This window comes from Poecilia latipinna, unplaced genomic scaffold, assembly GCF_001443285.1.
Source record: "Poecilia latipinna isolate Pla-1442-1.1 unplaced genomic scaffold, P_latipinna-1.0 Scaffold201, whole genome shotgun sequence".
Lineage (NCBI taxonomy): Eukaryota > Metazoa > Chordata > Actinopteri > Cyprinodontiformes > Poeciliidae > Poecilia > Poecilia latipinna.
Window position 1 is genome coordinate 14,971 of NW_015112817.1, and position 21,532 is coordinate 36,502.

A 21,532-nucleotide genomic window follows, 5' to 3' on the forward strand; every position below is an offset into this window, starting at 1 on the left:
TATATATACATATATAGATATCCTTTCCATTTTTAAATTTATAAGAGTCTCTATGAACCTTTTACTATTCCAGCTTTTCCTATTTCCCAAGGTGACAGAGGCTGGGCGAGGACCCACACTTATCATACTATAACAGGTAGGGAAAATAAAAAATAAATCTAAATCTTATCAAAAACAAACTCCTCAGTTGAATAAAAGTAATCTTAAATAACAGTAACATCTGAAATCATCATCTGAAGTTTGAGAAATGTGCTTATTGAGGGACTAAATGATCCAGAACCAAAGAATGATGGATGCTCTGTCTGCACACTCGTTATCTGTCCTGCTGAAGCATTGCTGGGGCTTTCCACTTTATTTTTATTCTTCTCCTCCCTGTAACCAATGGTGGTGAATGAAATAACCTCACACATTAGCAGTGCGCCAAAGAGGAGATATTATTATTATGCTGATAGATACTTTTCATTTCTTAGAACCGATATGTTTTCACACATATGGCTAATTGGAGAGAGCGATGCAATCTTGGGTTTAAAATAATAAATCTGCCATTTTTATTTGATTGTATTTTGTGAGCTGGTAATTTCCTCGGCTTGTTTGTGCTCGGTTTTTCTATTTCCTGCTTTGAATGCTCTTTATCGTATCATTTCAGTGCACGTTTTTCTCCCGTTTCTCCTCTGTCAGCCTCGCTTTCCTTCAAAAACGACCCCACGCAGAGACGCAGAGAGGGATGCTGAGCCGGATGCAGAGAGTGAGATGAGGCGGAAGAATCAGAGGAGCTGCCCTCATCTCCTTTTTTTATATGAGCAGACCCTTCATAGATATTATATCTTTGTCTTCCTTGTGTACACATATACGCACAAGTACGCATACCTGACCTGTTTTGCTTTCCCATACAAGGGGGCGTCATTCTCAGCTTGTGCTCAGTCCTGGTAATGCATAAGCTCACTGACCCTCATCACGTTTCCATCCCCCACCTCCCTCTGGGTCAGGAGTATTAACTCCTGTTGTAGCATGTGGCTGCATTATCTGCATTATCTGAACACAGTTGGTCATTGGGAGCAACATGGTTCACTCTGCTCCACTATATGTTGTGTAACAGTAAAGTAAATATTCAATAAATGTTCACCGTATGAAATGAGAGTCTGAGTATGACAAGACAGAAGGAAAAGTTGCATATTTTTAGCACGACTTGCTTCATCTACATCAACATAATTTATTGGGATTTCATAGAATATACCGACAAAAGGTGGGGCATAGCTGTAAAATGGAAAAAATACAAACTTTTTTTTGTTTTTATTAATTAAAATAAATCTATAAAGTGTGGTGCGCAGCTGTCTTTTGGAGTGTCTTTAATATCTACCGGTCTTTGACTCTGAATTTGATTCAGGTCTTCTCTTTGATTGGGTCATTTTAACACATAAACAAACATTACTATAAACTACTCTAGTTTCTAAGCTGTATGTTTTGGGTCCGCATCCAGCTGGAAGGTCAATGACAATTAAGTCATTTACAGCATCTAACAAGATTTCTTCAGGGCTTACCTTATATTTAGCTACTTTCATCTTCCTGTTAACTTTGACCCCCTTCAGGTGAAGAAAAGCCTCCCTACAGTACAAAGCTACTCTTATCTTTTAGTGTGGAGGTGGTGCATTCAGGGCACCTTCTCCTTGTCTCTCCACATGCTTGCTATGTGCTCTATGAGACTTCTGCAAAATTTCAAACCCTGGGCCATACTTTTTTTCTTTTTGCTCTTTCCAAAGCATAGAATATAGTTTTATAATTTAATCCTACCTTAACCTTCTCCACACCTTTATCCTTGATGAGTCCGCTGTGTTGCTTGGGGTTTATTATGTGGTTTGTTTGCTAAGGTTCGCAAACAAACCTCTGAGGCCTCCACAAAACACCTGCATTCATGCTAAGATTGACAAATTCCTCTGGAGATGGATTTTATTTATGGCCAACTACAAATGCCCACAAACACTTTGAGACATTTATTTGTCAAAATCCTAAAAGTCCATTATCCATTTCATGTTCCATCACAATTATGTACTGTTCTTTATGAGTGTATGACAAAGAAATCTAACAATAAAAAAGACGAAAAAAACACAGAGGTTCATTGTTGTGGTGTGGTCAAATGTGAAAAGATTCAAGATATATGAAGGTATTGTGATACAACAATCATGGCTACAACTTTATTTGTGGTAAAAATTTTTAAAATGATAACATCTGACTTTGCCTCTGTATGTCACTAAATCCTCGACACAGTTAAATTATCCTATCTAAACCATCCAGTTTTGCTTTTTTTTTTTTTTACGATGTACGTTTTTAGTAGATTTTTAATGCAAATTATTGAAATGGATGTCATTGTTACGTCTTACGCTCCCTGATTACACCCATATGTCCAGAATGTCAAGGTTATTCTGCCTCACACATCCATTTGTCTTCACTGCAGTGGCCTAAATGGTGGGTGGGATACACAAAATGACACAAAGGAGAGACAGCAGCATTCCTTTGTGTGTATCTGCAAAGAGGCCCGTATGAATGAGGCCATTTGTACCTATGTGTGCTAAAGTGAATAATGGCCTGTGCTGACAGTGAAACCACCAGGGGAGGCTTATACTGAGCATCATTACCCCCCTTTCTTCACGACACCCTTCTGTTATCTGTTCCTTCTGCTTTCTTCTTGTGTTAAGTGATCATGTCAGAGGTGTTAAAGACAAAGAGGAGCTAATATACCTTAAAGAAAAAGCCCATAGAGAGTTGAGGATTTCTTAGTGCACTGGCGCTAATGTGGAGCACGATTCCAAACCACGACCTGTCTGATGTCAGAGGTGGGGGAAAGAAAGAAAAAAAAAACTTTCATGTGTAGCAGTACATGTTTGTGTGCCTCTTGCCTCTCGTGTTTATGCTGTGAAACAGGACCATTTCATCTGGGCAGCCTCTTTGTCATCTCTTGTGTTTATTAGCTTGAGGTCAGGTGTTGATGGGTTTGTCTGTGAATCAGTCCTTACACTGGAAATCCCAAAGCTTGGACTGTGCAAGCTCACAAGGCACATGTCAAGATAAGCACACGATTTATCTCTAGCTGCAAATGTGGGGGAAAAGCTTTTTATTATTCGAATGAATGCAGCTGATTCATGATGTGCTTAAAGGTTGTTCCCTGATAAAATACCTGATTCTGTGTATGCTAGCATGCAAGCGTACAAGATCCAAACAAGACACGGTTACATCGCAATTACCCAGAAAAAAAAGAAGAATGTTGCTCTAAAAGAAAGTCGGCCATGATGACGTGGCCATTTAACCGGCAGATATCAGCAGTCAGGAATGGATGAAAATGGAACAAAGGATCAGGGGGAGGGGAGTTGACAGCAAAACAAAAAGATGTATGATAATATGAAAACTTAGTCATGCATTTGTTTTTGTTTTTTACTGTTCCATTGTTAAAACTAATAATTTTCTCATTTGTGGTTTAGCTCAGTTATTGCAAGCAACACCTTCCTGTGTTTTTTCCTGCATTGTTTTCCAATGAGATCACCTTTTCTGGGTTTGGTGCACATAGTTTGTCAACACCATTGCACTTCTCCCATACAATCTTACAAAGTTGGAACACAGGGAGAAGGATCTTTGTCTATTTCTCTTGGTACGATGAAGATAAACTTCCATCTGCCTACTTTAACAGAGTACTTTCTTGTTATTCCAATTTTTGCGAATGACTTAGAGGAACTGGCCAGGACAATATAACGTGAATTTAATAATTGGAAGTTTCTAGACACACTGATTAATTACAAAATTAAGTTATGAACTGAAAAATTTGTTTGTGTAGGAGTGTGGAAAAAAAGGCTATCATTTCTTCAGCAAACCCAACGAATGAATGTACTCAAACTGAAAGTTGAATTTTTCAAAATATTTCTGTGTGAGGATACATTTTTAAGCTTTTTGCACATATTTATTGGTGGTGTCAAAAAAAAAAGTTGCAGGTGTTGCATTTTAAAATATCCTTATTGGTTTCTCTCGATAGATTTATGCTGAAATTTGTAGAGAACTGGTTCATTCAATAACATTAAATGACAAACTTGAAGCAGTAATACTTGCAAGTTATAATATGCAGTTGAAACCAGATGTCTACATACACCAAATAAAAAGATATACCTTTTTTCAACACTGTCTAAAGTTACATCAGACCAATCTGTTCTTGCTTAAAATCGCCAAGGAGACTTCTATTTATTTATGCCACAATAGTGAGAGAAGGAATATGTCAGAGATATATTTGATAATGTTTTCATATTGGTCTGGGTAACATCTAAAAATGCCTCTCTAACTCCTCTTTATTCAAGACCACAATTGTTACAAACCACAGGATATCTTATGTTGACATGTTCTGCTTGAAGACAGCAGCTCATCTTTCTCATCACAAAGGAAGCTGCGTTTTTTCATATATATTTTTTTTATTTTACTTACTACTAAAAAGGAGCAGGATGACAACATTAGTTTTGTAACATGAGTTAGCAGAGAACACGTGTTTGAAAAGCGAAGGTTAGGCATTGTAATACATTCAAAGGAACATGCACTGTACCCTACAGTCTGAAAAAACCCACATCAGGCGCCGGCGTCCTTCACCAGCCTCCGTGTGTACTTGAAAAGCCTTTTAAGAGGATGCCAAACACAGACCTTGATGCTCACTTTTTAAAGCAAATCTTTCTTCACCCAATATTTTTCTCTCCATAATTAATGCGGAAAGAAAAATAATGGGGAGTGGAACACATCACTCAGAACGAGTCAGTGAATGCGTGTTTGTTAACGCTTTATGTGTGATCAGATGGCCTTGGCGAAACATACAGTAAGGACCAATGTGAGGGAGGAACACTGGAAACCACACAGACAGGTCAGCACTCACGCCCAAACATCTATTCATAGAAACAAAGATGGCCATCAAGGAAAAGCTGAGCCGCCTACTCCCAAATTAGCTAATAAAATTATATGAAAATGACTTTGTAAGATTTGTTTGCAAGATTGTAGTCTACAGGGAAACTCTGTTTACTAGTTACTGTTACTAAACACCTCCATAACATGTAACATAATAGCTTTAACATACGGCTCTTTTAATGTGTACATCAAAAGACTATTTCAGAGGAATATTTAGACAAACCCTGTAAAACACCTTAAATAAATATGAGCCTTAGAGGCTTTGAAGGTTTTTTAGAGAACGTCGGAAGAAGAAGGAACACAACGGATCGAAATCTAAAGCAGGTTTACATTAAATAACAAAGCTTTTCTCCATATGATCAGAGCATTAATAAGAGAAGCAAATCTGGAGGATGTGAACAGATCCACGCCTCAGGCTGGAGAATCTGTTGATAGAACAATTATTGGTTGGGCTCTCAACAAATGTGGCCGACGTCAAAGTACGGCATAAGAAAGCCAATGCTTAAAGAAAACCAATGGAAGGCCTTTCTGTTGAACTACATAATAGAAAACGTCAATTGAAGGAGATTCAAGTTCCACCAAAACAACAACCCAGAACATACATCTGGATTTGCAGTGTATTGGTGTGTTTGAATGGAACAGTCAAAGTCCAGTCCAAGTGAAAATCTGTGGCAAGACTTGAAAAGTGATGCTTGACCTTTTTCAGTAAATATTTTAAATTATAATAGTAACCCATGACCAGTGAAATGTACTATATAAATAAATACCTATTATTGACTTACCTACAAAGTGACATAGATTTAGTTACCTATAAGGAATAGATAAAAAAAAATATCCCTAGTCTCTAGATGTGCAAAGGTGATAGAGACACCAAAAAATGTGATTCTGCAAAATGTGCAAAAGTTGTTGCAGCCTCAACAACAGTATAGAGCTGTTGTTGAGGCTGCGAGAAGGTCGGTCAGTATTTGTCACTTTTTATTTAGGTTGGCAGCTTGGGTAACTAGTGTCCTCACTCTGAGTGGCTAAAAAAATAAGTTGCCTATAAATATCTCAGAGAAAAAATAAAGTACATTCATTTTAAAGAACCCTAAATGGGAAAATGCTCTTTTTAAAAAAAAAAAAAAAAAAGTTATTTTATGTCACAGGTGTAAAAACAAAAGACACTTTTGCTGTATGAGCTGCACAGGTGTGTGTTGGTGAGCATTAGTGTGTGGGAGACGTATTTTATTTTCCGTGCATGCAAAGAGAGATGAGTGATAAGCTGGTAACTGTCTGGCCAGCTCGCCTGCTTTATTTGAATGTCTGTGCACGGAGTTGGTTTCCTCATGGTCCAGACGACGTGTCTGGCTTTTCACCCACTTCTGCTTCTCACTGCAGAGTGTGGAAACACACCTCAACCTCATGACACAAGTGTGAACTGAACTGCCAGGCAGATAAAAATAGATAAATCTGCAAAGGTAGGTATTGCATGTAACAAGCGTTAATCAAGCAAAAAAAAAAAAAAAAAAAAAGCTTGCTGTTATGTAAGATAAGTTTAAGCATTTTTATCCCCTTAAAATGCTAAATATGCAGTTCTGTTTAGTGTTTCCTGCCTGAAACCACTCCCTTTTGAACAACTCATTTCACTGCAGATCTTGTAAAAGGCTGAATCTGTAATCTTGTGCGAGCAATAGCGCATAAAAAGCGAGAAATTTGATTTATTGTGTCAGGGTCAGTCAGCAAAATGAAAGCTGCTGACTTAACTGTGTTTCTATCATAGATGAAGCCACTAAAAGACCAATTACATTTTACTTTTCTTTAACATAAAAAGTACTTCTGGATCAGCGCTTCTAAATTTTCTGCATGTTTTTCTTTGTGTGTGTGTGGTGGTGCATGCTTTGGTCAGTGATGACACATGGGCTTTTACTCTGAGCCAGGTTCTGGTTCTGCTGGAGGTTTCTTCCTATTAAATGGGACTTTTCATTTCTGGTGTCAATTCAACAACCTGCTGACTTATAAAAACTTCAGTCTGATCATTACGTTGGGCAATTTCACAAAAAATTACTAAAATGTCCCAGAAAAAGAGGCTCAGATATCAAAAAGAGATGGCTAGTATAAAACATAAACTACATGAGGCATTTATAATATTTGCAAATAAATAGCACATCCATCCATCCATTTTCTTACACCTTTATGAATTTATTTAAGGACTTTTACACTTTACCAGGAATGTGTAACAATGTGTAAGAAGTTAACTGAGTTCTTGAGCAAATACTGAATATATTTTATATTTCAAACAGAAAAATAGGTGTTTGTGTGATTCATACCACATGCAGAATTGGCTTTCTATTATTCTCTCCCACAGATAATGGTAATAATAATAAAAATCAATTATAAAATCAGTATTGGTAAATTAAAATAGAGGTTATGTCTTACAGTTAAAAAAAAAGATAGAAATTGTGAAATGCAAAGCACATTCCTAGCGTACATAGTATAACGTGCATTCAGGTAGCATTTTGAGGTGAAAAGGTCAAAGGAAAGAAGTTGAAGACAGATGCAAGTCCTTTGGGGGTGGAAAAGGGTTTGAATGTGAATGTGACGAGTTGAGGGAGCCCAGAAAAGATGTGCTTTTGGTCAGTCTAAGACACAACACCTTCTCTCGCATCAAACCATTCACTCCTCTAACGTGAGCATCTCTGACGTCAGTGATGGGGCTGCGTTGCCTCGTCTTTACTGTTGCTCTCCTTCGTCTCGCTCCACAGGTTATCTCAAACATAAACACCGTAGTAGACTTCACCGCTTAACATGTTGGTGCCAACTGTCCTGGCAGTGCCTTTCCCCCTCCCTTAGTGACAATGAAATCACAGAGAACATCTTCATCCTCCCATTGGCTGCTGAGCTCCACGGTGATGCCCTGTGATTGGGCATGGCCAGCGTGCACTCTGGGCCAATCAGGCTCACTGTATCCAAGAGACTGAAGCATGTAAGGCTATTTAAATCCAACCAGAGGCTCGCAAGATTGTTCAGATGTATATTTCAGAGTATAAAAAAATAAAAAGCCAGGGGGCTGAAAGCTTTACAAGTGGATAAATGTGAAAATCCAGACAGACCTGATTGGTTTTCAAAGAGGTCAGCCCATCGAGACGGCGTTGAAGAGAGACAGAATGCAACACAAGTTAGGTGTATGAACTTCGGCATCTTGTGCTCTCCATAATTCTGAGTTTACCTTTGAATTTTGACCAAATCTTGCCTCCTCTCTGCATCGATGATTCATCTGAAGTAAACGAAGCTTGAAGAGTGTGAGGACAGCTTGGTGAAACTACAGCCAAGCTGTATGTATTTAATGGTGCAAACAGGAACAGGACTGCTGGATCAAAGACTAACTTGCGATTGGACCACAACTGCAGACTTAAAAACTAGAGTGTAAACCTGCGGCCATTTTGGGAACGTATCCCATGTTTCAATCGTCACAGTGTGAGTAAATCCAAAATGGTGGACGAATGAAAATGACTCCTGTTCTACTTCAAAGAACTGAATATTTATTTGTTTATGTATATATTTTGTAATAATAACCAGCAGATATCATAATTAGACAACAGCTTTTTTCTGCTATTTTTTTTTATTTTATTTTTTTTTTTTCAGATTGGCCACAAATTTTGCAGCTTGGACCAGTTTGCTGATAGATCAAGACTTCTGCCTGTGGGATTAAAATATGTAATCTCTGTGTTTGCATATAAGGGAAGGTAAAGACAGACATAAGGATGATTACAAAAACAAAAACAGAAGGGCTCCATGTCTCTGCTCCAACTTGTAATTTATTTTTTTGACAGACAACAGAGAATATAACTCAGTTTCTGACAAGAACATCTAAATAAAATGCTGTAATTTATAGCATCTCTAGAAAGTTTGTTGTCTTGAATAAAGCATAGTCTTGATTTATTTGATAAACTTTATGTGGCTGAATATTTGTGTGTGTACTGATAATTATTGAGATTACAAATGTGTATCTGCACTGAATGTATGTTACACTTTGAGGTTCCCCATATGGATTTCTTTTGCTGGTTTTTTGTGTCACTCATAGATGTTTCAAATTATCTATCTAATTTATAAAATTTATCAACCTTTCCGATGTGTCTCTGCTTTCCCACACCAGAATCAACGAATCAGCTCATTAGCAGGAATCTGGATAACTTGAATGCCAACTGAGGAAGCAATTCTGCTATTTAATTTATGTCTGTTGGACAAGGTAACTTCTAAAAGCTGCAGGAAACTGACCCTTGAGGACTGAATTTGAATTTCTTTAGATCAGAGCAAAAATGTGTTGCTTTATGAGACTTGTTGCCTACTTCATGTTTTCAGACTATTTCTATTTAAAGGGTTTCTTAGTCATAGACACTGCAATAATCAGGCCAAAAATGTCAAATTAAATTATTTATAAACTTGCTTTTTGAACTTACTTAAGTTATTTTGTCTGATGTTAAAATTTTGGCTCATTCAAGACATTTAAGTATGATTTTTTTTAAAGCAAAAACAGAAGAAATCTGTAAAAAGTCAAATACTCTTTTTCACAACTGTATATTTTGGTTGATAGTAGCTGAATAAAGGATGAGATAAACTTTTTCGGGCACTTATTATGCATGCTTTGACAAACTAACACAAAAATGTGTGTGTGTGTGTATATAAGGTTATAAAGTGAGATTACTATACATTAGCTTTCCTCTAACAAAACAAACTTATGTGGAACATCTTAGTAGAAGTAAATATGTTTAATTAATGATTCATTTTTGTTGCAAAATGCCGCAAACTGAAATAGGACATATAAGAACTGCTGAAATAAAAGCTTAAGCTCTCTTTATAATTACAACAACAATGACCCAAAGTCAGATCCCGAAACTAAATTTAATCTACTAAAGTTATCTACCTACTACAAAGAGACATCAATTCACCATAATGATACTTCTGCCCCTGAGGACTTTTAGCTCAACAAAATTAACTTTTGTTTATGGTTTTTATTGCTAAACTCACACAGTGTTTAATTTAAAGTTAAACGACAAATAAAGACAAACAGTTAATGAACCCGGATCCTTACTTTAGCTTGAAGCAGATCTTCGTGGTTTCCTTCACAGCCCAGTTAAAGGCAAAAGCGCGTCACCTTGAGTCGCGCGTCTGAAGCTCGTGCACAGGAAAGCTTCAGTCTAACCTAAACGCCTGATTGAAAACTTGCAACTTTGAAGCAAGATTCGGCGCATTTTATTTTTGTGCTTTGGTCTGGAAACCATGCTTTATTTCATGACTGACATTTTTTTCGGCAATTTAAGCTGTGAGGAGTGTTAACGGTGAGTGTTCCAGTTTAATTTACTAACGACAAGTTTCATTCAAACATCAGACTCATCGACCGCTTCCTGCTGCTTTAAAAAAAATTCTAGCTGTTCTTATGGATAAATATAGCTTCTTAATCACTAAGCTACTCGTATAATAAACAAATGAAGTTTCCAATCCCAGATGCTAAGTTATTTTATCCGTATTTTGTTGGATTTGATATCTTGAGTTTGAAAGCGACATTTTTGTCACCATAGAAACGGATCGCGAACGCGCACAAACAAAGGCCATCGTCCCGCATCTGCACCTGTAACGTCAGTAAAAGTGAACAAATAAATTTTAAACATTAACTCGAAAAATTACAGTAATTTTATATGTATGAAATATATTTCAAAGTATATGTAAATAAAATGCTGTAATTATTTTTACAGCATTATAAAATTATATATGTAATAAAGGGGTTTTTTTACTTTTTGTGGCCAATTTCGATGTATTTACTTGTTTTTTTTTTGTTTTGTTTTTTTTGTTTGTTTTACTATCGTTCTCTAGCAAACCCGTAAGTCCTTTACTGTGTTCATATAGTGACTAAATTACACACAGCTGCACTCTATTTCCAATCAGGCCCCTTCTGGAGTCCTAAATGTGCATTAAACACTTTTCAAATTGTAATTCATTATTGCATTTCACAAATATGACCTAAAATATCAATACAACACACAAATAAACGTGTTTTTTAAATCTTGTTGATCTAACTTGACAAACTGTAAAAAAGTTCCAGAAAAAAAAAAAACTTTAAGATTTAGAAAGTGTTTAGTATAGGGATAGATGAACATAACTACCTATGAAATTTTGAATTGAGAAACGACAAATCTGTAAAATGAAGAGCAGATGAGTCATGTTAGAGATGTGTATTATACTTAGTACTGGTTATAATTATTTGTCACAAAGCAGTAAGATGGTCTCAGGGGCGCTAATGTGTGACATGAAGGCAGAGAGGAAGATAATATGCTCCAAATAATCTTTGGAACAAAACAAAATGGTTGCTGAACTTATGAAAGAAACTCAATAAAACAGGAAATGGCAGAAAACTGCTGTCAAGGGATAGCTAGAGACGTGGTAATTAGGATCTGGAAAAGAATACAGTAAACCAGGCTTAATGTATACTGAGGGAGCAATCAACTGGATGCACAATGGATGTGTGATCAAGAAACAAGGGGTGGGGGCAAGACTGACGTAAAGCAGAGAAAAGGCCAAGTGAGCAACACAGAATCAGCTTTATTGGCAGAGCACAAGGAATTTGACTGTTTTCACATGTGTATGTACACAAAATAATTTTCTAAAAAGGCCTATTGTGGTAGTCACCTAGGCCCGAATGAGCAAACTGACTGAGCTCTATGGAGACCAAGCATGAGGTCTGCAGCGCTTTGACCCCACGGCGCAACAGTTTGAGGAAATCATGTGCAGACATAGTCAGAGAAGCAAGGCAGTCTCTGCGAGTTCAGTCCACACACCGGCCGTTCACGCCAAGAGATGGACCCAGGCGGCTTTTTGGGGCAAACTCTGTTCGAGGAGATCATGGCAGCAGACCTCCGTCAGCCTTTAGGTTAGCAACAAATTCAGCTGAATTCATATCTGTGAACTGAAAATGTATGTATCTGCTGTCATAAATCATTGATTACGTTTTAAAACTTTGCAGCCTTCATGCTCGAAACTTTGATGCCGACTCCAGGCCAGGCTCAGGGACTCGCCTCTCACCTCTGAACCATGTATGTAACATTCACAGACATATTAACAATGTGTATTTTGTTTCTTTCAACCAAAAGAAATCAAGCTTGGAGGAGTTCTAATGGCTTAAAAGAGATGTCACAACTAAATTCAGATGGTGATCGATTTCTCACACCATCATGGATTCGATGTTTTGTCTGTTTGTCCAGAAACCAAAGTTTCCAGACTCCAGTAATGCTGAGGATCCACTGAAGGACTTTCCCAAATCCCCCATTGAGCCAGTGGAAGCGAGGAAAGGGTTGGCATGGTCTCAGACCCGCCTCCTCAAGTCTGCATCTCTTGCATCACTGCTGCCTTCAGAAGCATGCACAGATGGTGAGAAAAGAAAAACGTTTTGTGTCGACCAACTGAGAAAGGATGCGGGAAAAGAAACTTCAATCAATCTCTGGTGCTTTAAATCTAAAATTAATTATTACTCTTTGTGTCTGATAGCAAACATAAAATAGACTTGCACAAACTATTCTCTATTTTTTGTTGGATCACTGTATTATCATTTTTTTGTGCAAACATTTGTGTGTAACCATTCTTCTCCAAAATACAGTGTTTAGCAATCGTTTTCATACCCTTAACTTCTTCATGCTACAGCCACAAATTTCAAAACACTTTAGTTGTATTTTATGTAAAGTAAAAAGACACATGGTTTAAAAAATGGAAAAACGAAATCTGATAAGTGTGGTGTGCATTTTTTTTTTCAGGCTTGTGAGATGAAGCGAAGTTTAATTTGCATTGCAGTTGCAAGTCGCTTCTTCTTTGAAAAATAGCTCAATGACAGTCAGATCAGATGAAGAGCATTTGTAAGCACAAGATTTAGGACTTTGACTGTGCTATTATAACATGTGTGTACTTTGATCTAAACCGTGCTAATATAGCTCTGGCTATTTGATTAGGATTTGTCTAGCTTATGTGTTTTCCTCCCTCCCCTTTTTTAGATAGACATGTGAACAAATCCTAAATGTCCATTTTTCTTTTAGTCAATAATTATCTGCCTGCCTGCTTTTATGTGTACTGTGAACATAGAAATTGTCTACAGCACCTCACACTTAACATTTGAATGATCTGTTTCATCTTTTCTTTTTCTTTTGTGAAAGAGAAATTAAATCCAGGCCCAGAGCCAAAGCGGCTGTCAGCCGAACAACTTTGCAGTCCAGACCTCTCGACGGTCCGCAGAGGTCATCTCAAAGCGAGCCAACGCAGGACACCTAGTAGAAGGTAAAACCTTCGGCGGTATGTGTCCTTTACTGTCTCTTCTCCTTCTACTGCTCCTCCTCTTTGACCTTAATAACAGCCCCACAACCAGTTTAAGATTTACTCGGACAAAAGGTTGCAGAGGTAGCCATTACTAGATGAAGTTGAGTCCTGTTTTTGGCTTTCATCAAATCCTTCTTAGTAATATTGATTGCTGCTGTGCCTTTTTGTATTTGTTCCGCTGAAAGTGTACTGTCTTTCTTGAAGTTGTGACAGCAGTTAAAGTTATTACTAGTAAAAATCATTAAAAAAAACCCAAGAATATCAGTGTAATTATTGATCTGTGTTCTGTTATTATTAGGTTTAATTATTAGACAGGTAACTCAAAATTGTCTACACAAATTTATTTTTAATATATTACAAATTTGGGCAATAATAATCATAGTAAATATCTAGTTATTGTAACAATGATAAAAGCATCTTTTATATATTGGCCTGCTGAAAATATGTGAACCATCATTTGAAGTGTATTAAAACTGTGTTCAGTGTAAATTATTAGCTCTCTTTATTTGTCACATGTAAATCACAAACTTGTTTTGTAAGACATTTTTTGGGTGGAAATAAAAAAAAAAAAATCAGAAAATTGTGCAGTACATTTGTATTCAGCCCCCGTGAGTCATTACTCAAATTTAATCTAAACTGAAATGTTTGCTTATTCCTTTCTCAAAATCCATCAAGCTCAGTCAGATGGGTTGTATTCAGCTTTGGACTTAAATTGCTCTGATCTCATCTGACCAGAGCATCTTTCCTCCAGATGTTCATTACTTGTGGCAAACAGCAAATTGTACCTTTTGTGGCTGTTTTCCAGCAATGGCTTTTTCCACAATCTCTAGGAGCGATTTGAGCCGTACATGACTAATAATTATTGATTAGGTGACTATTGAAGGAATTTGGTTACACTGATTTATCGCTGAACACAAATGCATGCCACTCTTTTTAAAAGGTTTTTATAAACTATTTATGAAGTATTGTACTGTGTCACATAAAATACCAATAAAATACATGGAAGTCGGTGTTTGTAATGTGACAAAATACAAAAACATTCAAGTGGCGAGAAACACTTTTCCAAGATACTGCAGAGCAGCATGGGTTTCTCTAACTACAACCACAAATTCTTCAACTTTACACTCTCAACCTCCTGTTAAACCATCATATACTTCACTGTACACTATATCTTGGTCACAGTTAAGTCCAGCTTCTTGGCAAGATTCAAATCCAATGAATCTGCCTCCATCTGTCGATATCCTCATTTGTCAGCTTTTACACTTTTCCCCAGCGCAGAGAGGCTAAAAGCTCTACTTTTTTGCCGACCTCATCAGCTGTGTGTCAGCTTGAGGAGCATATAACTCTGGGCACGATGTCAGGGGGCTGTTGTTACAATCCATCCACTTATCGATTTGGTGGGGCAGCTGGACCTGTTAAGAGAGGAGGTGGGGGAGTAAGACCATAAAACATTTTTACAGGAAATCTCTCCCGCTGCTCATACATCTCCCTCACATAACCCCACTCGAGCCAGCTTAACACACAATGTTTCTGTAACTTGTTGCTGACAAAGACGGGTCCTACTTTTAAAACCCCTGGCACTGAGCGCACTATTAAATCAGGCTTTTTGGAAGTATCGTCGCCCAATTTTACAAAATTACCTCTGGAGAAGTACAAAGTGAGAGATACCAGCTGAGTCAAAGCATATATATATCAGACAGCCCCTTGGTTCTTTTTTCCTCTCCAATAAGCCAGAGCTCTTCAGCTCCAAATGGCTCTCTATTAGATTTGGGTGCCGATCTGGGCAAGGCTGGCAGTGTTGCATATTGTGACTGCACTGCACTGGCCAGGCCTAAGACGGGGATGAGGTCATGTCTCAGAGAATGCAGATTCACACAAAGAGACCTTATTATCAAGCCCTTAATCCTATCATACAAAGGCAAAGCCCCCTGATGGTGCAGCAAGCCTCTGCCAACTATCCCTGCTGCATATCTCCTTTTAGACATTGCGCATATTTGAAATAAGATATTTACCTATAAAAAGACACGTAACCACTTTTCTCGCTGGCTGCCAATAAGTTTGGACAATTCCTGTTACAGGTCAGTTAGGATTATTGACATTTTTCTATTTATTTAATGTCAAAATTGCATTATTCTGGCTGATTGGCCTAGTCCGGTTTTTAGGCCGCCTTGTTTGCTCACTCACACCTTTGCACACCCACCCACTAATAAATATTTTGGAGTGGCTTTGTGACAGCCACTCCAAAATATTGTCATCATGCTGCAACCCTGTGTGCTTAACAGTTGGGATGGCGTTCTCAAGCTTTCAGCTTTCTCCCTTTTCTTCTAAATGTGATTTTGCTCATAACGGACATGTCACAGGACATGTCTCTATGGTATCTAAGTTCTGTGTCCAAGTTCATGGTGCTTTAGAAGCTCATGTTTTTACAGTTTTACTGTGATAAGGATGCTTTCTTCCCATTTTCATCCGTGATTTTCACAAGGTCTTTTGCATTTGTTTTATGTTCATCACTGGACTCAGAACCTGGCTCCTTCCTGAATGGCATAATAGCTGGTCACTCTTATGCTGTTCCTAGTTATGTGTTTTTTTTTTCTTTTTGTTTTGCTGCTGTTGTTGTTTTTACACAGATGACTGTGGGACCTTCAGACAACATCAGACAAATCTACTCTGACTTCTCAAAAACTTTCCATGATGTCACACAAGGCAGCAGCGTGTATGACTTTGCCTTTAAATACATCCACATGTGTGCCTCTATTTAACTTAAATAATATGAATTAAACGTTATAAAGCCATGACATTTTCACCTGAACCTTTTCAAATAGATTTATGGAATGGGAATCTTAAAAATGTTTTCGATAATCTCAACTGACCTGAAATATGAAATCTTCAGTCTTTTTTTGATGGCAGATGGGGAGAAAAACAATGTACAGCCTGGACAAACATCTGGTTTCAACTGTAACAGCAGCTAAACCCGAAACTGGGATTGTGCTCTTAAGGAAAAGTTGATTTTTAAGCAAGTATTTATGATATCAAACTTCTGTCCTGTAAACATGGAGAAGGGAACGTGAGTCAGCACGTTATGTCATAATCTGTTTTTATTTATTATCACTATTTAGGGTTGCTATGCTGTAATTAGTTCCACCACTCACCATCTGTCCTGCTTCACGAAGTGAACTGGCACCTTGATGCAATGTTTTCCATGCACATTGCAACATGTGCAACCATCTAATGCAAAAGGAAAACCACAACACACGGCATACATAGCATGCTACCTATTAGAAGACTTCACCAGTGTTGCACAGAGGTAAAGATGGAGGTGTCAGCACACGGTGACAAAGCATGTACCAGACTGGCCTCAGAGCTGAGATCTCAGTTCCTGTCTTTGAGCAGACATTCTGCACAACTGCACCGTCACACACCCAGATAAATAAAAACAGCAATGTAAACGGAAGGACATAAACCCACATGTATCTTACTTGCGTGCAAATGATCTCGCACTGTTCACACGCATGCACGGGCAAAACGGACTCGAGAGGAGCGCCTCCTCACAAGTTGCTCCTCTGTTGCAACAAGGACACCTAGTGGCAATTTTTTTTTACAGCCTGTCTAGGCATTTAAAGAAGAGACTTCTAATTCCTGATAAAGTCGCTGTTAGGTTTTATTTACACATTTTGTCTTTTATGCACAGTTATCCAAAGCTGCGCCAATTTTAAGGAAGTATGACAGTAGCCACAAAATCTGATGTAACCTGGCTCTTTGTGTGCGTGCGTCTGTGTCTGTTTTTGTTACAGCAGTAAAAATATAAAGCCTGATGTTGACTCAGGAGTTAGACCCACAGAGTCTGGAACAGAACAGAAAACAGGTTTGTCCAGATCTCTTTATTGCACCTCACTCTTCTTATTTTCAAGCAAGTTATGCATATTTACCAAGCAACACAAATTGAACATTTATGACACAGAGGTGGCTAACCACCACCTCTGTGTTTGCACTCAGAATATTTTCATGAAAAGAAACCTGTTTTGTAACATCTCCTAAACATGATGATCTCTGTAACTTAAGTTGAAGTTGAAGTTGAAATTGTAGCTTAAGTTGAAGTTTAAGTTGAAATTGTAGCTTAAGTTGAAGCTGAAGTTTTTTTTTTTTTCAACTTAAGTTTAAGTTGGGAAAAAAAAGCCTTTGGTTGAGGTGCTGTTGCTAACAGCCATAAAACAACCAATCAATAGCTGAGAGAGGTGGGTTTGTGCAGCCACGACTTCCTGTATCATACCATGCAATGTGGTATGCAAATATTCAGAAACAAAGCATGTATGGTATTTAAGAGAATTTAGACACGTGTTTTTGTTGCACATGCAGACTGTTTCATATTGGTGCAGAAAGAAATAAGAGGAAGTTTAGCTGTGGATGGTGACCTTTTGCTGTGGCATCAAACTTCCTGCTGTTTTATTTTAAGATGGTGAACTTGTGAACCTTGCTAACCACCTCTGTGCTTGCAGGAGGTAATTGGCAAACTGCAATTTTCTCTCCACGTTTCAGAGCTTGGGCATGGAAACGGCTCCACATGCCCAGATGAGGAGGATCCAGAGTCACTGGTGTGGAATAATGTGATTCTTCCTCTTCTTCAAGAGCTGGAGAGCATAGCTGCAGGTAACCTACCATGTGTGAAAAGCAAAGTACATCGCTAATATATTGCATTCCAGTCAGCACATTAATAAATTTTTTCTCCTTTGTCTTTAAAACCTAATTCTTGTCTTAAATGTACTTAGCAGTGGTGGAGATTCTGATCTTTTTCATTCAAACATCCCTGTTTCTCCTTATTATTCTTCATTTTCAGCCAGCAGGCTGAGAAATTGATTTCTCAATACTGGCAGATAGTCATGCATAAAGTCTCGCAAAATGAAAAAGCACTGCCATCTCACTCACTGGGGAAGGACAAACAGAGCAGTGTTATGTTTGGCATCTGTACAGAATCTGTCTTTTAGCCTGAAACGACAGTCTGGCAGCCATGAAATGAAATCTGTGTCCTTAAATATTTTAATGCTCTACAAATTTAATGGAAATTTCATTTGAAAGATAAATATTAAATATTTATTGTACTAAGGGGCTCCTGGCTCATGCATAAAACATGCTAGAGATTCGGTGAGAAATTGCAGTGAAGTGCAGAGTGTGAGACAGCGTTCAGCTTTTCTTAGAAGCGGCCTCTTATTTATGCAAGGAAAACATTTATTTTCCCTCAAAAAGGAGGAAAACACTCCACCCTTTTTCTTCCTTTGCGTCAGCTGCCTGTTGCTGTATTGTTCTTCTGTATTTCACCATCGAAACTCCTAGCTGCCTCTCAAAGGAGGAAGACCGATGATTTTTTTTGCTGAGCACTGCTGACATACTCTATTCTGGATAAATAAAAGTCCCCTAAACGATCCCTTGCAAAACTGTTCCTACTCCTAAACCATTTTTCATATTTGGTCATGTTATGAGCATAGGATTCAATGTATATCCATAGGATTTTATCTGATACATCAAACATTATTTAAAGTTGACAGAAAATTGAAAATATCACTTGATACTTATGTGTTATTGGAAGATTAAAAGATTAATATCTGAACATCAACTATAAAGTCTTAAAAAATGCAAACACTAAAAAAAACCTTAAATAATCAAGCAAAGCTAAGCCTGGTGGGGGCACAGGTAAAGCCTGGTGGCCTGCCAGGCTTATAATGCTCTGGGGGAATCCCTGCTTTAAGTGAAGAAATGGATAAATGTTTTATTTTTTACCTTAGATCCAGGGATTTTATTAGAGAACAATAATGAACAAGTAGAATCATCAAGAGAAAGGATCAGCAAAGTAGCCTGATCTTTTTACTCGAGTATAATGGGCCTCAGCTCAGGTTGAAAAATCTGTTAGCAGGATAACTTTTAATCGCACACTTTGAAAATCTGTATGTTAAGTTTGCTACATGCTATGTGTAGCGAGGTGCTACACATAGAGGTGGAGGTGTGTTAGAATGGCCCAGTTAAAGCCCAGTATGGCTTAAAATCTGTGGCAAGATGTAAATAGCTGTCCAGAGACACTCAAAGAAATATCTATAAATGTTTCAATCTCTAGGTGTGCAAAGCTGCCTTGTATCTGTAATTTCTATAAAAGTTTACATAGATTTTATGCAGTGATACTTTTGTCACTCGTCCTCAGTTTCGTCACGTTTGATCCATGCCTGACATGATTACTTTAATATGTGCGTTTGCCATGCGCAGGCAGCTCGGAGGGCTCGGTGGACCGCCTGTGTGATCTGTGTGACCGTCTGCATGGCACGCTGGCTGATGCGGACATGCTCAGTCGACGCTGTAAGAAGAGATCTGGGATACTTCGAACTCTGTTCCACCTTGTTGATCGCGAGTCTGCCCAGCTCAATCTGCACATTGCTAAGCTCTGCCTCGCCGTGAGTGATGTGTTTTGCAGATGCATGGGTGGGTGGTTGTGTGCGTGTCAGGATGTCTGCCATAAGTTTCAATAACAAAAACACAGAAGGCATCTTAATGTGAAATGACAGTCTGTTTCTTTTTTCATGTTTCCAGCTTTGTGTGAGTGGAAACAACTTGCTCAACATCTGTAAGCTCGTCTTCCAAATCAGCCGCAGTGAAAGCAACGACATCCTCTTTGAGAAAATTTCCATCATTGGTCAGATTTTCTAGATGAAATATTGTGTAGCTTTGTATGCTTTGTTACATTTGAATTTATCTTCATCTTTGAGTATGTTTGTTAATTACAAATCAAACACATTTCTATGGTTTCTTTTCTAGATTCATTGTTGTCGGTGCTGAAATATGAAGACGTTAGTGTGTCTGGAGAAGCTCTTCTCTACTGTGTCGGTGCTTTAAAATTTCTCTCTGGAAACATCACAATCCTCAGAATCTTGTTGGCCAAAAACTGTATTGAAGTTGCGCAGAAACTCCTCCAGAAACTCTGCATAGTGTCAGACTGCGACATGACTTTAGCGGGGAACATCCTCGTACAGGTTTGTCTCAAACATTATTAACATTGTTGTAACATGACAGATTTATTTTTTTTTTTGTTCCTCTTTAGAAGTCTGGGTGAGTGTATGAAAAAGTGGTTGCGTGTCAGTAAAGAGGAATGTACTTGTTTGGTATTTTTGGACATATTGTGAACTATTAGGTAAAAATGTTTTTGTTTATGTCTGGTACATTGCTGTTCACAAGCCTGATGTTCCCTGCAGATGGGGCCACTGCAGTCCAAAGCACACCGTGTGCCACTTTGCTCAACATGATTGCTTCAAACCACATAGGCTGGCCCAAACAAACATCTTTAACCAGTCCGTCATTTGATATCTAACACGGCTCATTACCCTGTTAGAGGGCACACTATGGCTTTCCAGAGCTTCAAGTATGGCCATATGTTGGGAATTACAGTTTCCTTCTTGTGATAGAATGATTTATTTCCTTACTGAACTGTGGAGCATTCTGCAGGCTACAGGCCAGCAGCTATTCCTTCTTTTCCTAACATATCATCACTTTCTTTGTTTTCTCTCTCTCTCTCTCTCTCTCTCCCTCTGTCCTCTAAAGCTGACAGCCACCCTGAGGAACCTTGCAGATCATCCTGATTCCCGCACGCTCTTCGTTTCCTTCTATGTAATTCCAACCCTTTGCCTGGTTTTGGGTCGTTACTGCGAGGACAAAGACATATGCACCAACATTTCGAGAATATTTAGGTACAGTCATTTTATTTTGTTCTGGTTTAATTGATTTATTTAAAGAAAATGTATCATTGCTTTCTTTTTCACACGAGATTCTCCGCCTCCAGGGTTCCCTTGTGCTGCTAAATGAGTTCTTGTCTAATGATGAGAATCAGTTCTGTCGGTAGATCTGAGGTTGATTGTACAACCGTTTTGTTCTGAAGCGGTTTCACTGAAACAGAAACAGTTTCTGTTTTCCTTTGTCTGCGCTCATCAAAGTTTAAAATCTTAAATGCTGACTGTCTTGCATTTAACTCCATCGATCTTAGTCTTCCCTGTTGCACGATGCGACCTCATAGCATGATGCTGCCGCCACCGTGTTTCATCGTAGGTTTGGTGCATTCAGGGTGGCATTTCATGTTACTTTTCTCCACACACAGCACTCAGAATGTCACCAGCTCATAGTGATGCTGCTTGTTTACCACCATTTGCTTATAAAGCATTGGCGGCAGTGCGTTTTATTTAGAGGTATCAGAGTAAATGGGGCTAAGGATAATGCAAAAGCAGATTTAACATCTAAATAACTGAGAACAAGGTCA

The 21,532-nt window shown here is 38.2% G+C and overlaps 1 protein-coding gene and 1 long non-coding RNA gene across 7 annotated transcripts in view; one reads left to right on the forward strand and one right to left on the reverse strand.

Moving 5' to 3' along the window:
• Nucleotides 1-7,075: 7,075 nt before the first annotated feature.
• Nucleotides 7,076-8,214, reverse strand: LOC106946701 (uncharacterized). Its single transcript, XR_001424812.1, has 2 exons — nt 8,126-8,214; nt 7,076-7,873 (listed from the first exon to the last, which is right to left on the reverse strand). It is a non-coding gene; the product is annotated as an uncharacterized LOC106946701 (long non-coding RNA).
• Nucleotides 8,215-9,059: 845 nt separating this feature from the next.
• Nucleotides 9,060-21,532, forward strand: part of armc2 (armadillo repeat containing 2) — a 28,421-nt gene continuing 15,948 nt past the window's right edge. Inside the window, exons 1-12 of one of the 6 annotated variants that reach the window (XM_015031234.1) lie at nt 9,739-10,235; nt 10,476-10,542; nt 11,577-11,821; nt 11,915-11,984; nt 12,153-12,318; nt 13,092-13,212; nt 17,043-17,113; nt 17,785-17,895; nt 19,498-19,682; nt 19,819-19,921; nt 20,044-20,258; nt 20,824-20,969. In XM_015031234.1, the coding sequence (XP_014886720.1) occupies nt 11,613-11,821; nt 11,915-11,984; nt 12,153-12,318; nt 13,092-13,212; nt 17,043-17,113; nt 17,785-17,895; nt 19,498-19,682; nt 19,819-19,921; nt 20,044-20,258; nt 20,824-20,969 (1,397 nt within the window). In that variant the 5' untranslated portion in view covers nt 9,739-10,235; nt 10,476-10,542; nt 11,577-11,612. Of the gene's footprint in view, nt 9,146-9,737; nt 10,236-10,475; nt 10,543-11,576; nt 11,822-11,914; nt 11,985-12,152; nt 12,319-13,091; nt 13,213-17,042; nt 17,114-17,784; nt 17,896-19,497; nt 19,683-19,818; nt 19,922-20,043; nt 20,259-20,823; nt 20,970-21,532 lie in introns of those variants that run through there. The other 5 variants (XM_015031233.1, XM_015031237.1, XM_015031232.1 and 2 more) reach the window with 5 other exon arrangements.